At 40.0% G+C, this 14127-nt stretch overlaps 1 protein-coding gene across 3 annotated transcripts in view; it reads right to left on the bottom strand.

The window, feature by feature from the left end:
• The window catches only part of LOC123410161 (protein SWEETIE), a 36679-nt gene extending 23139 nt beyond the window's left edge, over nucleotides 1-13540 (bottom strand). For 2 of the 3 annotated variants that reach the window (XM_045103056.1, XM_045103058.1), the window contains exons 1-18: nucleotides 13297-13540; nucleotides 12574-12781; nucleotides 10623-10729; nucleotides 10002-10238; nucleotides 9806-9895; nucleotides 9652-9739; nucleotides 8916-8980; nucleotides 7927-8031; nucleotides 7402-7491; nucleotides 7228-7308; nucleotides 6818-6886; nucleotides 5659-5784; nucleotides 4949-5055; nucleotides 2192-2324; nucleotides 1999-2105; nucleotides 1282-1398; nucleotides 1031-1198; nucleotides 84-170 (exon numbers count right to left, since the gene is read on the bottom strand). In XM_045103056.1, the coding sequence (XP_044958991.1) occupies nucleotides 84-170; nucleotides 1031-1198; nucleotides 1282-1398; nucleotides 1999-2105; nucleotides 2192-2324; nucleotides 4949-5055; nucleotides 5659-5784; nucleotides 6818-6886; nucleotides 7228-7308; nucleotides 7402-7491; nucleotides 7927-8031; nucleotides 8916-8980; nucleotides 9652-9739; nucleotides 9806-9895; nucleotides 10002-10238; nucleotides 10623-10729; nucleotides 12574-12781; nucleotides 13297-13467 (2156 nt within the window). In that variant the 5' untranslated portion in view covers nucleotides 13468-13540. The remainder of the gene's footprint in view (nucleotides 1-83; nucleotides 171-1030; nucleotides 1199-1281; nucleotides 1399-1998; nucleotides 2106-2191; nucleotides 2325-4948; nucleotides 5056-5658; nucleotides 5785-6817; nucleotides 6887-7227; nucleotides 7309-7401; nucleotides 7492-7926; nucleotides 8032-8915; nucleotides 8981-9651; nucleotides 9740-9805; nucleotides 9896-10001; nucleotides 10239-10622; nucleotides 10730-12573; nucleotides 12782-13296) is intronic. The other variant, XM_045103057.1, reaches the window with a different exon arrangement.
• Between the last annotated feature and the right edge of the window lie 587 nt (nucleotides 13541-14127).

The raw sequence follows: 14127 nt of genomic DNA, 5'->3' as shown, positions 1-14127 counted from the left end.
TAAACCATCATAAATAATTTAAAAAGAAGACAGCGGAGGTGGCTATAGTTCAGTACAACGAGAACTCATACTTGGCACGCTACCTTCCAGGTATCCATGGGCCCAAAGAAGCATCTCTCTTGTCTAACAGAAACTTCAAGCATGAGCTTTCTTCCCATCCGGAAGGGTCACTAGTTTGATCACCCAGAACGTTAATACATAGAACAAAAGGCGAGTGATACAGTATTGTAGAAACGCAGAATGAGCAAAAAGAAGGGAATATGTGAATTCATGTAGATTAATTACATGTTTTAACCCTCTGTGTTTTAGAACACACCAAGGACCTACAGCGTAATTACATAAGTTCTAGAATGCTGGGAGTTCATGTAGCCAGGTACCTTGATGAAGCATATGTGAAAATAGCGATCAAAAGAATAAACTGAAAAGCCAGAATTGCCTTTTAAGACCAGGATGATGCCATATTGGGGAATCAATCAGCGTTATAGAAAGCAATTCATATACAGCACAATAATGCCAAAATGTTCGCGGCAGTAAGGACAAAACAGTTATGGAAATTGTACTGTAGCGCTGAGTCCCAGAAGCATTTTCTTGGAGTGTTTGTTGCAGTTAAAGTATGCCGGGCAACCCCAATTGAAAACTCTTGTGAAAATAAGATACATGATTGAGTAGAATAGATTTAATAAAATCCTAGTTAAAAAAAATTCAGTAGTACAAAACATCCTAGTTGAACAATTCTGAGTAGTCAAATACAGTTGCACTTGCACAATTCTTTGTAGTCGATTACATTAAATTGAGTAGATGGACTGAAATAAAACTAATTTAGGGTCATTGAGCACACTACAAAAATAAGTTGCGGGGCTTGCAATGTAATGCTCCAAATAATCACAAGGAGGGAGGGGGGTATTATGGTCAGAGATTGGTAGCAGGTGCTGGTGCTCGTTATTTTTAATTAAATTCAACTGTACATATTAACGCATAATGGCATGCCAAGCATAAATATAATAAAACCATGCTATTCAAAATACACCACCTGAATGGGCTTGAACACAGCTGAAGCATTTGCTCATGCTCCGATTGATAAACCATTGGGTTGGAAAGGGACTGATACGCCATCAGTGTTCTAGTTGTGAAGAGATTCAGTGCAGATTTGAGATTTGGCAGTTGCTTAGTGCTCAACGAAGATATAAGGGATAAAGCTCTGCATTGTATAGCTTGAAACTTAGCCTTCACGGAATACACACTGAAGACTAAAATAGGAATTCAGCAGTGAACTTTACGCACCCACCAAGGTAGGCCAGGACAGGGTTAAGTAAGATTCCACCATTAGCAGTTGCGATAATGGGAGAAACAAAACTTCTTATGAAAGCAGTAAGAGCCTCGATTGCAACCGACAGAACACTGCAGCAAAAAATAAAGAATCAGTGAATTAACTGAAAGAATTAAAACTTTAGCATTGAACAGATGTGCAGAAGTTGTCCAGTGTAATATTTCTTTATCCCTACTTTCTTGTATTATCTGCTTGTATCTGGTAGGAACCGATATGAACCTTTCATGACACTGTTGCCTATCTTAGTTGAGATGGACAGGGACTTCTATTACTATGAAGGGGAGGCAGGTCATTGAGATCCTTAAGCAATAACCAGAAGTTCTAGTTTCCCCCTCCTCCTCCAAGACTGCAAAAGGCCTAATACCTATCTACCAAGTCAGGGAAGAGCACTGCCAACGGATAGATGTGGGTGAGCCTCTACAATCGATTGCCCTACTTTCAGTCTTCAGACCTATGCCCAAACATGCATGTCACAACTCACAACTTGGTATCAAACAAAGAATCATGGAAGAAATAGAAATATCAAGGTTGCAAAGTTTGCAGGTATGGAAAACATGGACATGGACATCCAGGATGGCAATGAACGGTATCGCAAAAAAGTTTTTTAAGCTATTATGAAACTATATATGAACTAGAAAACATGTAATGCATGTGCAGTTGCTGAAACGAACCGCAGTTCTGATGCCCAGTCCTGTATATGAGTAAGGTACGACTCAGGATTTCCAGTAAAAGGGCTGGCCCATAGCAAAAGAACATCAAACACTTGATCTTCCAGCTCCTGCATACATACCACAGAAAAGAGCCATCATTATGTAAGCTTAATAGCAATATATATACATGAGACACATAGACTATCTGCAATACCTCTTTTGGCATGGATGCTAAAAGAGAAGCTAATAACAACCAGCCAGCTTCACGCTCTGCTGTAGCAGCCACTGGGTTTCGGCTGAAGCCATTCAGCATCTTTTTGGACAACTCAAGTACGGAATTGGGCAGCCTGCACATTAATTGAATAGAGAAGTAAGATAAATTTATAATATATGAGCGTCAAAACATTAAAAATAACTAAGGGTGCTTATTCCTTGGGCATAATTCCCACTAACAGAATTTTGATCCTACAAACCCAAAATAACAAAATGAGAGTTATCCATTCTAACATTGTGATTTTAATACATGTTGGCAGACTGTTAAGAATGCTTATCAAAATTATGTTAACCTGCGATAATACATCCAATACAAAGTTAGCACAACCTAGTACAATACCCTTTTCATGCCAAATATATGGTACAGATTTCAGAATATTAGAGCATTTATATCCTTTCCATGCCAAATATATGGTTCAGATTCCAGAATGTTAGAGCATTTCTTTATCCGTTGCTTCTGCTTTGTTCACATGAATAACAAGGTAGATTCTGTATCAACTACAGAAACATAATGCTAGGCGCTAGTTAATTCATAAAATTATTTGTGCTAGTCGATGATAGCCGAACGGGGGTTAATAGAAAGTTAGAGTTATGGAGGCGGACTCTAGAATCGAAAGGTTTTAGGCTTAGTAGAACTAAAACTGAATACATGAGGTGCAGTTTTAGTGCTACTAGGCACGAGGATGGAGAGGTTAGCCTTGGTGGGCAGGTGGTACCGGAGAGAGACATGTTTCGATATTTAGGGTCCATGTTGCAGAAGGATGGCGATATCGATGAAGACGTGGGCCACCGAATCAAGGCTGGGTGGATGAAGTGGCGCCAAGCTTCTGGCGTACTCTGTGACAAGAGAGTGCCACAAAAGCTAAAAGACAGGTTTTATAGGACAGCTATCCGACCTGCGATGTTGTATGGCGCGAGTGTTGGCCAACCAAGAGACGACATATCCAACAGTTAGGTGTAGCAGAGATGCGCATGTTGAGATGGATATGTGGCCACACAAGGAAGGATCGGGTACGGAATGACGATATACGAGAGAGACTTGGGGTAGCACCGACTGAAGAGAAGCTGGTCCAGCATCGTCTCAGATGGTTTGGACATATTCAACGGAGGCCACCGGAAGCGCCGGTGCATAGCGGACGGATAAAGCGTGCTGAGAATGTTAAGAGGGGTCGTGGTAGACCAAACTTGACATGGGAGGAGTCCGTTAAGAGAGACCTGAAGGTTTGGAATATCGACAAAGACTTAGCCATGGACAGGGGTGCGTGGAAGTTAGCTATCCACGTTCCAGAGCCATGACTTGGCTTCGAGATCTTATGGGTTTCAACTCTAGCCTACCCCAACTTGTTTGGGACTGAAAGGCTTGGTTGTTGGTTGTTGGTTGGATGCTGGAAGGGACTTTGATACAGTGTCAAACTATCAACAGGTGAACAACCTGACAACAACAATGCACTTTTGCGAGGTGCTAATGCTACTCAGAGATATATGAGGGCACGCAACGCACTATAAAAATATTGATCCAACTCAATGTTGAACCTAGCCCCACCAGGTCACACTGCCAAAGATCCAATCTACAACTTCGCCCAAGTCTACATTGTTGTTAGAGTTATATTGATGATGGCGTTTGGCCTTTTGTATTCTAGACTTTTGGCATCCTCTTGTACATATATATGTTGGCTTTGGACTCCTTGTAATATAAGTTGCATATTCATAACATGGTATTAGAGCTCTAGGAAAATTTTCCGCTCTCACAACTCGTGATCTTCCGATCCAATTCCCTCTGCCGCCATATTCTGAGTCAGTTTGTTTCAGCTCCCACTTCAGTTCACTAGTAGTCACCTTCTTCGTGTTCTACGATATCTTCGTGGCACGATCTCTTATCGTCTCTTTTTTCCCGTTCCAGCTCGTTACAACTCCAGGCCTATTTGAATGCTACGTGGGCTAGTGATCCTTCGGATCGTCGTTCACTTTCTGCTTACTGTGTTTTTCTTGGTGGTTCTCTCATTGCCTGGAAGACGAAGAAACAGATTGTAGTTTCTCGTTCGAGTGCAGAGGCTGAGTTGAGAGCTATGGCTCTTCTGACGGCAGAGGTGACTTGGTTACGATGTTTACTGGAGGACTTAGTGTCTCTGTTACTACACCTACCACCCTCTTGTCCGACAATACAGGTGCTATCAGTATTGCGCGGGACCCCGTGAAGCATGAGCTTACCAAGCATATTCGTGTTGATGCTTCTTATGTGCGCGCTGTTGTGCAGGATGATGTTATTGCTCTTCAGTATGTGCCTTCTGAGTTACAGCTAGCGGACTTCTTCACGAAGGCCCAGACTAGAGCGCAACATAGATTTCATCTCTCCAAACTCAGTGTGTGTATCCACCATGAGTATGAGGGGGGTGTTAGAGTTATATTGATGACGGCATTTGGCCTTTTGTATTCTAGACTTTTGGCATCCTCTTATACATATATATGTCGGCTTTGGCCTCCTTGTAATATAAGTTGCATATTCATAACAATTGTTACCAACCAAACTTTGGAATACGGCAGCAAACTGATACAACAAACCTTAGGCAAATTTCTAAAGCTACAAAATACTATGAAGATGTAGTAGTGAAATAATGCAAGCAGCCCCACAAACTACTGCCATATGAAAACATCAAGGACAACAACCAAGAAAAATAGTGCAAAGTATAATAAAATGAACCTTGCAGGGTAACCAAGAAGCAACTTTGGCGAGATCGCAACGAGAGTAGCTAATACAGTGGCCTGTCCATGTAGCGAATCAAGCTCATGGTTCAGATTTTTACCCTGCTTTAAGTAAATTTATCAAGAGGGTAAGTGTTAAGGCAGTAAAACTGTATCATGCACATGTGATGCCAAATACAGTATAAAGTAGCAGTACGTTAATGAAAAAGATAAACCAATAGTCGCTGATGAACATATTAAACTACAAAAACAACATAATATGTTACAGGCTAGTGCCAACTCATCCAATAGGAAAGTTTGGACTAGATCACCAAACCTTTGTACTGATTAATGAGTGAGGTAACTTGAGTAAAAACAAGTGTATAAAGACTGTATCTTCAGTGCTGCAAGTACAATGCTCTAGCCTTACATGTATTTATCATGTTGTACGCATGATGCATATTTTTTAACCGATGTTTCCTATTTGTGAGACAGCAGAAAGTAATTATGAAGCTGCAACATGGATCAATTCTCAAGATTGTAACATGAGTGATTCAATTACAATTAGTAACAGAGACATCGGTTGACTATGCACTTTAAAGAGTGACTATTTAAGTATGTGCTAAAGATTAAAGTAGCATGGATAGCTGTGCATTTTGAACATCCAGGACAACCACTTATATTAGGTATAATAAGTTTATGGAACGTAACAAACAAGCTTCACTATACCTTATCAAATGATAAAGTCTCCCTGAGGGCATGTAATGTTGTAATGCCATATGAGACTAAACCGCCAACACATGTCGGATCAACTTCCGCTAAAGCACGCAATGTTAAAGCTGCCTCGACACGAACCTATATAATGTCAACAAAGATAATATGGTTGATCAACCACTTAAGACAACATACAAAGAAACATCTGTAGCATACATTGACGGTAACAGAAAATTTAAGCATGGCTTGAGTTTCATTTTAGAAGAAAAAACTGTACACCGCAAAGAAACAAGGTGCAGCAACAGCAGGACATACCAAAATGACTGCAACTATATTCAGCTTTCAATATAATCATGTTAAAGGGGGCTTGTAGAATACAATGGAAGATCACAGTAATATTCAGTTTTGCTCAGTACTCAGTAATTCAGTAGGCAGTATGATCAACCATATGATACACTGAATGTGAAGTTCGGACACTGCATGCAAGTTTTGTATCGATAAGCAGGCAAAGTGTGTGATAAGCTATGTTGGTTGTTTGCAGGAAACAGATTAATGAAATGTGTTATGCAATCAGAACAGTTAATATTAGCACCAGAAAAGTAAGTATATGTGTAGTTTACTCATCAACATCAATGGTTTATCATTTCATTGATGTTGAGAAAAAACAAGCAGTTAAAAAAATGTTGTCAAGACGGAGTAACATGACATACGGGCCAGTTCTTTTGAGCGGCTTAAAAAATAAGCTGCCTCTCCCCAGGTTAAAAAATAAGTCGCTCACAAAATTTATCGAAACTTCTAAATTAGTTATCCCATAACTAGTTCAGAAGCCCCAATGAATGAGGGAGGCGGCTTATGGGAAAAGCTGGGGAGGAGGCAGCTTATTTTTTAAGCCACCAAAAGAACTGACCCGTAATATAGCAATGGCACAAGCAAGTGGATCTGTGACTACATGGTTATCTAGTCATCCAATATATATATATCTCTGAAAGCTGAAATAGAATAATTGTGTAGTATACATCCATCATACACGAGGTTTTTCAGTAAGCTACATGTGTTTGATCATAGAGTTGCATAGCAGATATGTTACAGTGAAGATGATGTGAAAAACAAAATATGTACGTAGAATTTAAGAGTACACAAAATGAAAATTCAGGAAACCTATTTTGCAACATACATTTGCTGAAGAATGAGATAATGCCGTAACGACTGTGTTGTCAAGAATATCCTTGAATTCAGATGGAACCTGCGTGATGAAGCATGTGATGTTTCTCATGTACACATAGCATTGATCGCAAAAACAGAAAATTCATTGCTTGTGGGAATGATATGTGAGGCTCAGAGCCACATGTGAGTAACACATTGGATAGTATTTTTCCAACTTCATGATCTCTGTGATGGTAGTGAGCAATTGCCCATAAGCAGATAGCCAAATAAGAATTTTACTTACGCTAGAGAAAAATCATAAGCATACTCAAAGTAACTGGAAATGCATAAAGTATGCCACTTCGTTGAGTTATAACAATCAAGTCTGCAAATTAAACAGGGAAAACCATTGATAATACATCATCCCTTGAGTGCAAATACCTCGCCCAAGCTTCTAAAGAGGTAAGATAGAATGCGGAATGTTGCCACCCTCGTCGGAGCAGTATAGTTTGAAGACTCCAACTGCACTCAACCATACATCCAAAAATTCAAAGGATGTAAGGAAATTAACTCAGGTTTTTATACTGTTTTTTAGAATCAGAGAAGCTACCGAACCTTTCTTCCCAGAAATACCAAAAATTCACCCTGTGTTGGCTCAGTCATCTGATCAGCAAAACCAACTCGGAGGACATATAGCACACATGCCTGGGCATTTAGATATAAAAGCAATGAGAACTTTAAACTGAAGCAATTGAAGTGGAATAACATTTTCTTGCCAGTATTTGATATCCTGTTTTCTTATTACAAATTCAAACTAGTTTAGACTAACTGGAAACAAGCATCAAACTGCTGGCCTCTTACAAAGCGCATGTTCAACTTCTTGTGTCACATTTCTGTCATCTATAGGTGAACTCATTCCATGCGGACATATCACATTTCTAGGTACCTCATGCAGCCCCATCATTCCGTCCTCAAAATAAATTCTAATAAATTGATAAACCACATGTGGAAAAAGCAGTCTCTCTTGTAAAGGAAATATTTGCTGACAATACAGCCAGTTAAAAGCATAATAATTCATGGCTAGAAAAAATATTTATATACAAGTTCAAACTTCAAACCAAACTTGACAAAGGGAGCTACCAAAGCGTGTGGATCAGGAGAACCATTCCCTTGTAGAATTTCCATCACTTGTACAGCATAGTTTTGAAGCTCACTGTCCAAGGTACCATACTTCATATGGATCATCTGCACCAGATGACTTCGTTAATGGATAGAAATGAAATATCAATGCTCTGTGAAATGTAATCAAGCTACTTGTGAATTAAGGTAAATTTAGTAGAATTGAGGCGTATAATCTTTCTAGTTAAATAGGAAGGCAACCTTTTGTGAGCGAGCCAAATGACAATAACTAGGAGGAAGTAGGTATGTTTCCTTTTTTTTCTAGCTAGAGGATAAGCGCTGATGTTCAAGTTAAAGAGGACTTAAATCTCATTGATGGGGTTGTACATCCACTCACCCACCCAACGAAGCTAGGCCGGTTGCTAATTTAGTACAGCGATAATCTAACAATGTAAAGAATGAAGTTGAGATGGCTAATGATGCATCCCTTAGGATGGAACTGAACGGCAACAAGCCAACAACCCTTTGAAAGGGTATTTACTACTCAGCAACCTTTTAGGTGTTCATGATAGTCAGTTTGGTACATTGTATACATAAGATAATTCAACCAAATGGTTTTATTTTTATTTTCTTTATTTTTTGAGCGAAAACAGTAGGGGGCGCCCCTACTGTGCCATTTTATAAAATTATAAATTTTTAAAAGATGGCATATGTACAATGGATGAGAGGATGGGGCGTAGTCAGATCAAAGTGTCTGAGCCCACTTCAGCATTAAATTTCACATATCTTTGTGCATATTTGGCCTTTGTGCCCTGTGGCAATCTCACTCGGATGATTTTGTAGTGTTTTTACTTACCTTACGGTCAGTTACGTTTAATAGCTCATCCTTGTAGCATCCTTGCATAAACTTAGTCACCTTAGTATTGCACTATTCTAATTCCGTGATTTTTTTTAACATCTTTGCGTTTGCTTCCTACAAAACCTTTATTTCTGTTTGAACAAAAATTTACCTGCAAAAAGAACACCCATGATAGAGACAAACCAACTCGGAGTTTCTTTGCATTGGCTCCATTTGCTGCAATAGGAAAACAGAGAACATTTCAGTGAATGCACATAATGCACATAAGCATGGATTATCGACTAAGTCATACATGATGCATCCAAGTTATCTGTGCCATATGCAGAAGTAGCAACGTGCTTACATTGGCGATATAATTGATAAAAAGAGCAACATAGCATAAATTTAAATAATTATAGAAAATAAGAGAAAGAAAGCATTGCACGATTGCAATATTATATTATATCAGTATAAAAAGAGGAGCAAGAGGGAATGAACCCCGGCGATATATCCCACCATTGAGGTACCTAGGAATTCCCAAATTGCCCTATTCAAATATTGAGAATGCTAATTCTAGGTAGCCTTAAGTGTGCTACTAGCAATCTATCAATGCCCACTTTCGGTATAGTGTGAGTTCGGCAACAAGTTTAACAATTGTGGTTCACACTGAATTCAGAAACTGGTAAAACAGTGTCTCACTTTCACATGTCTCTCTTTCATAATGCCTTCATATAAGTTCCTTTTTAACTAAAGGCAGCAAATATGCAAGACTTGAATGAAAAAACACTATTTGAAATGGTGTTACAAGAACATACATACACACTCGTGTCTATAATATCTTTATCACACTTAGAAATGGACACTGTATCCATTTTTTAAAAAGAAGAAAAGGACACCATATTATTTACCTTTAACAAATGGTAAAATTAAATGCTTCTGTATACCATCATCAAACTTCTTTGCAGAAACATTTTGCTTTTTTCCTCCTTTAGTAACCTGTCAACTAAAGTCATATACAGAAACTGACAGGAAAAAAAATAAAGAACATGTGAAGCTATATACCTGTGCATCTGGGTTCACTGCAAGAGCAAGTATGGCACCAAGTGCTTCCGCAAATGAATCTCGAACTCCTGACACATTATCTTCCAAGCCCTATAAAATGTCATCAAACAAAAATCAAATTAAGCTAAAATAGCTGCAACCACTGGTTTTTAACTTGCATTAAACATGAGGAACAGATAAAATGAGTCAATGATACCTTAACACAACAAGACATTGAAGTATCAAGTTCAGCCATCCCCAACCCAGGCCCACCTATATTAGCAAAGGCCTTCAAGCATCGTGCTGCTGCTACTCTAACAATATATGATTTGTCACTTATGCCTCCTCGCATGATTATGCGGAAAGCCTCCAAATAAGCTGCACCACTACCACCACCACCAGAGCCTTCCAATGCATTCTCAAGCAAGAGGAGTGCATCTTGCCTTACAAAGTCCTGAAGATTAAAGTAAGAAAAAATGCTTTTACTGGTAGAAACTAGAAAATGAACCAGGAGCAAAATAACAAAAGAAACAGGGCTGGAGCTTTGCAGCAGCACTATTAAGAAAATCATGGGTCCTTGGAAACAGGAAAAAAGAAACAAAAGTCCCAAAGGTATATTCCACATATTCAGATTTACAGCAAGTCCCCAATCTTGTAGGAATCGTTGTTTCTAGACAAAAAAAGCAAGTATTCCACACATTTTAACAAAGATGTTGTATTGCAAGAGAAATAAAAAAAATGATATGAATACGAAATAACAGTCAGATAATAGTCTGTAGAAGGCACTGGAATGAGAACAGAAAGAATAATAAGGAAACTGAAGGGAGAAGCACGCGACCTCATGATACTTCATTAGTTTTGCTACGATGTTTGATGTCTCAATCAATCCTGCGGTAATCTTGCGCCCAAATAAGCGGTAAATTTCTCCTAGGCATTGTGCTGCACCTGTTAGGAAATTATTGGGTTTTACATCATTAGAAACATAATCATAATCCATACGCAGACCACATCATTATTGGATTACTACATGCTACTCCCTCCGACCCATATTACTTGTCTTAGATTTGTCTAGATACGCAAACACTAAAACGTGTCTAGATACATCCGTATATAGACAAATCTAAGACAAGTAATATGGATAGTATCTGATAAAGATACTTAAGGCTAGGGTCTATCTATAAACTCTTAGAAGTTGTCCCGTGAACAACATTAGATAAAGATCTTCCATGAAAAAATTATGGTGTTTGTAGCAATAGGCTTGCCACTATGCTGCGCCACAAAATTCAATTTTCAAAAAAAATGGGTACTTTTCTTCAAAGAACTATTTCTTCCGATCTACGGGTCGGGTAAACCCGATGCCGGACCAAGCGGTTGGTCGTGTAAATAAACCTGACCTCCCTTCCTTCACTGATTGTGTAGTTTGGTTACTCCACTTACGTCATGTTGGAAAAGTAACAGCTTTTTGAGGAATTGCACTAATTTGAATGCCGTTGTGTTTCTCTTATTTCGTTCTTTTTGCTATTCAAAACATGTGTAGGCAAAATTCCAGTGCAGTTTGCGAACTGAGCTTAGCTCAAATGGCTAGGTTCCTTGTGCTGGAACCTGCCGACCCAGGTTCAAGTCCAAGGCTTCGCACGGGTGGTCGCATTTTCCTGGATTTATTCCAGGCTTTCCGACGCTACTCTTTCAACGGTATGGCGTGCCCATCAACTACAAGGCGTCTGTGGTGACTTCGTCGATCTCAAGATCTGCTGGCTCAGTCTCTCAGAGGTGCTCATGGGGGTAGGGTGTGTGTGTGCATTTATAGAGGTGAGTGTGTATGCGTGTACATGAGCATCTGTACTGTGTTTCTAGTAAAAAACAGTGTAGTTTGGCTTGGCACACCTTAAGATCCCCCAAGAAACTAGCATTTGGGGGATTTTCAAAAGGGGGGCCCTCAAAAATCTAAATTTTCGCAGAGAAACCAGATAGGTTTTTTGGGACGAGAAAATAGGGTTATGCTTATCCATAATAAATACCTAAATATTCTTCTTAGCATTGAAATATTGTGTTGTCTCCCTATTTCTAATTAGAGGAGCAGGACAGAATCACAAGAACACCAGTGGTACTGGGCAAATGGCAGTGACGGCTTCACCTTCAATGGCAAAGGAGGTGCAAACTTCAAGAGCAAGACAGTGACTTCGATGGGTCAATCAAGCTAATGTCGCAATGGCGATGACTTTAACAGGTCAATTACACAAAGAGTGCGATAGATTTGAGTGATAGTGTCTCATCACCTATGAACGTATTGGCCCAGACGCAAACAGAGCAGCAATAATGACTAAGAGTGAACTACTGATGGTTCAGCAATCACAAATAGATGCATTGTGAGAGTAAAATATAAAGGATCAATTTTTCAAGAAGGTGAACTCATCCAACACAATTGTTTGGGACTAAAGGCTTTGTTGTTGTTGTTGTTTGTGAACTCATCCAACACAATTTCACGTACTAAAAGTTTAAACATCAAAAATTGCATGACTAGTTGATGTAGCACTTACAAAATGTATATGTTATACAGCTATACAACAACATTACTATTGGGTCAACAAACGGCATAGATCCTTCTTTTCATTCAGCTAATGAGAGTGCTTCCAAGATTTCTCTTTTTTGAGAATTGTGGGCATTTATGTTCACCCATTGGCTACATGTGTAATTAAACGAATTTTTTAATAGATAAGTTACAACTTACAACTGCCAACACATTCAAAATAAGTTAAGAAATCTATACAGCATGAATTATGATTCCTAACCTGCACATGCCATGGGATCTGCTCTTTTCACATCTACCAACCACCCCTGCAAGGTGCTCGCTCTCGAGTATACTGATATTGCATCACCTTTCTGAATTATCCGCCCCATTGCTGATGACGCCAACCGTCGAACAGGGCGGCAAGCACCAAAGACAAGCAAGGACTGGAGAGCATCCTCGCACTTCCTTTGCCAGAGCTGTATGGTGTCCTGAATAGCAACATCAAGCACACAATTCAAAATCAGAGGTACCAAGAAAATCCTCCATTCATCACCTGAAGCTGCATATTACACTTTGTGGGTTAAGATAATCAAAGAGCAAACTTCCTTAAGGTGGCTCATACATGGCAAGTTTGACACGTGCAAACAGGAAGGGAGGCAAAATAGTGGGCAATTTTCAGTTCAAATGTGTACCAATCATGAAGCATTTATTTACTTCTACTGCCCCCTCAGCCGCAGCTAAAAGCAACCATATGACCCAATACTAGGATCCTCCAACCCAGCAACTAGGATAGACTGGAGCTTTGCAAGGAGCAAGGACGCCGAACTCTAGCAGTGAACTACCGAAATTACTCCCCATCACGAGCCAATTCAGGCAGATCACGGCACAGCAACACCGATCCAGGGAGCTCGTACGCAAGTAGCATACGCGTAGGCATTGCTATAGCAGCAGGGATCTGGAAGGTGAGATCTAGGGCAATGGGAGAGGAGGGTTGGGGCGCGACCTTGGGGGCCTCGTCGAGGGCGGAGGAGAGCTCGGAGAGGAGGTCGAAGCAGAGGAGCGCGTCGGGGGGCTTCTGCCTGGCCGACGCCACCACGGACTCCAGCTGCGCCACCAGAGCGCCGAACCGCGACAGCGGAATTGGCTCGCCGCCGGCGACGCCGCGCTTCGCCATGCGAAAGGTGGGGGAGGAGAGGGAGCGGGAGGGCGTGCGGGTGTTTGGGCCGATGGCCTTTTCCGGATGGAGATCTAGAGTAGACGTGCCGCGCGGTGGGGTGCTTGGTTGGTAGTCAAAAAATTGGCGAGCCAACATTTGCAACTCCAAAGTCCAAAGCTTCTTTAATTTTGCAACTTTTAGAAATTGGCAAACAAGATGTACTACTACTTTTCCTAGCTAGATTTTTGGCTTTTCGACTTATAATGGAAAGGTCATCGTGGTTAGCTTTAGGCCCTGGTTGGAATAACGTATTTTTTAAAAATACACATGTAAAAAATACGGACCTCCGCCCGTCAGTTTCATTTTGAGACAGAAATCACTGTTGACCAGTATGATGCACGTGTTAATTTTACGCCTCCGTATTACAATACAGTGAATCCAAACACGGCCTTATCATTTTCATTACTCCCTCAATTTCTTTGATTACATTTTTTGTTGATAGCTTACCAAGATGACCAATTTCTAAATATAAGTTTTCTTTAGATATTTTATTGGAGACTACATGCGACGTAAAATGAGTGAATTTATGTTTTAAAATATGTCTATATACATCCGTATGTAGTCCTCTAATGAAATATCTAAGAAGACTTATACTCTCTCTGCACATAAACAATTGTA

Source organism: Hordeum vulgare, chromosome 7H (assembly GCF_904849725.1).
Source record: "Hordeum vulgare subsp. vulgare chromosome 7H, MorexV3_pseudomolecules_assembly, whole genome shotgun sequence".
In the NCBI taxonomy this organism is placed as follows: domain Eukaryota; kingdom Viridiplantae; phylum Streptophyta; class Magnoliopsida; order Poales; family Poaceae; genus Hordeum; species Hordeum vulgare.
Note: the sequence above shows the minus strand (reverse complement) of the source record. Positions and strands in the feature narration are given on the sequence as shown.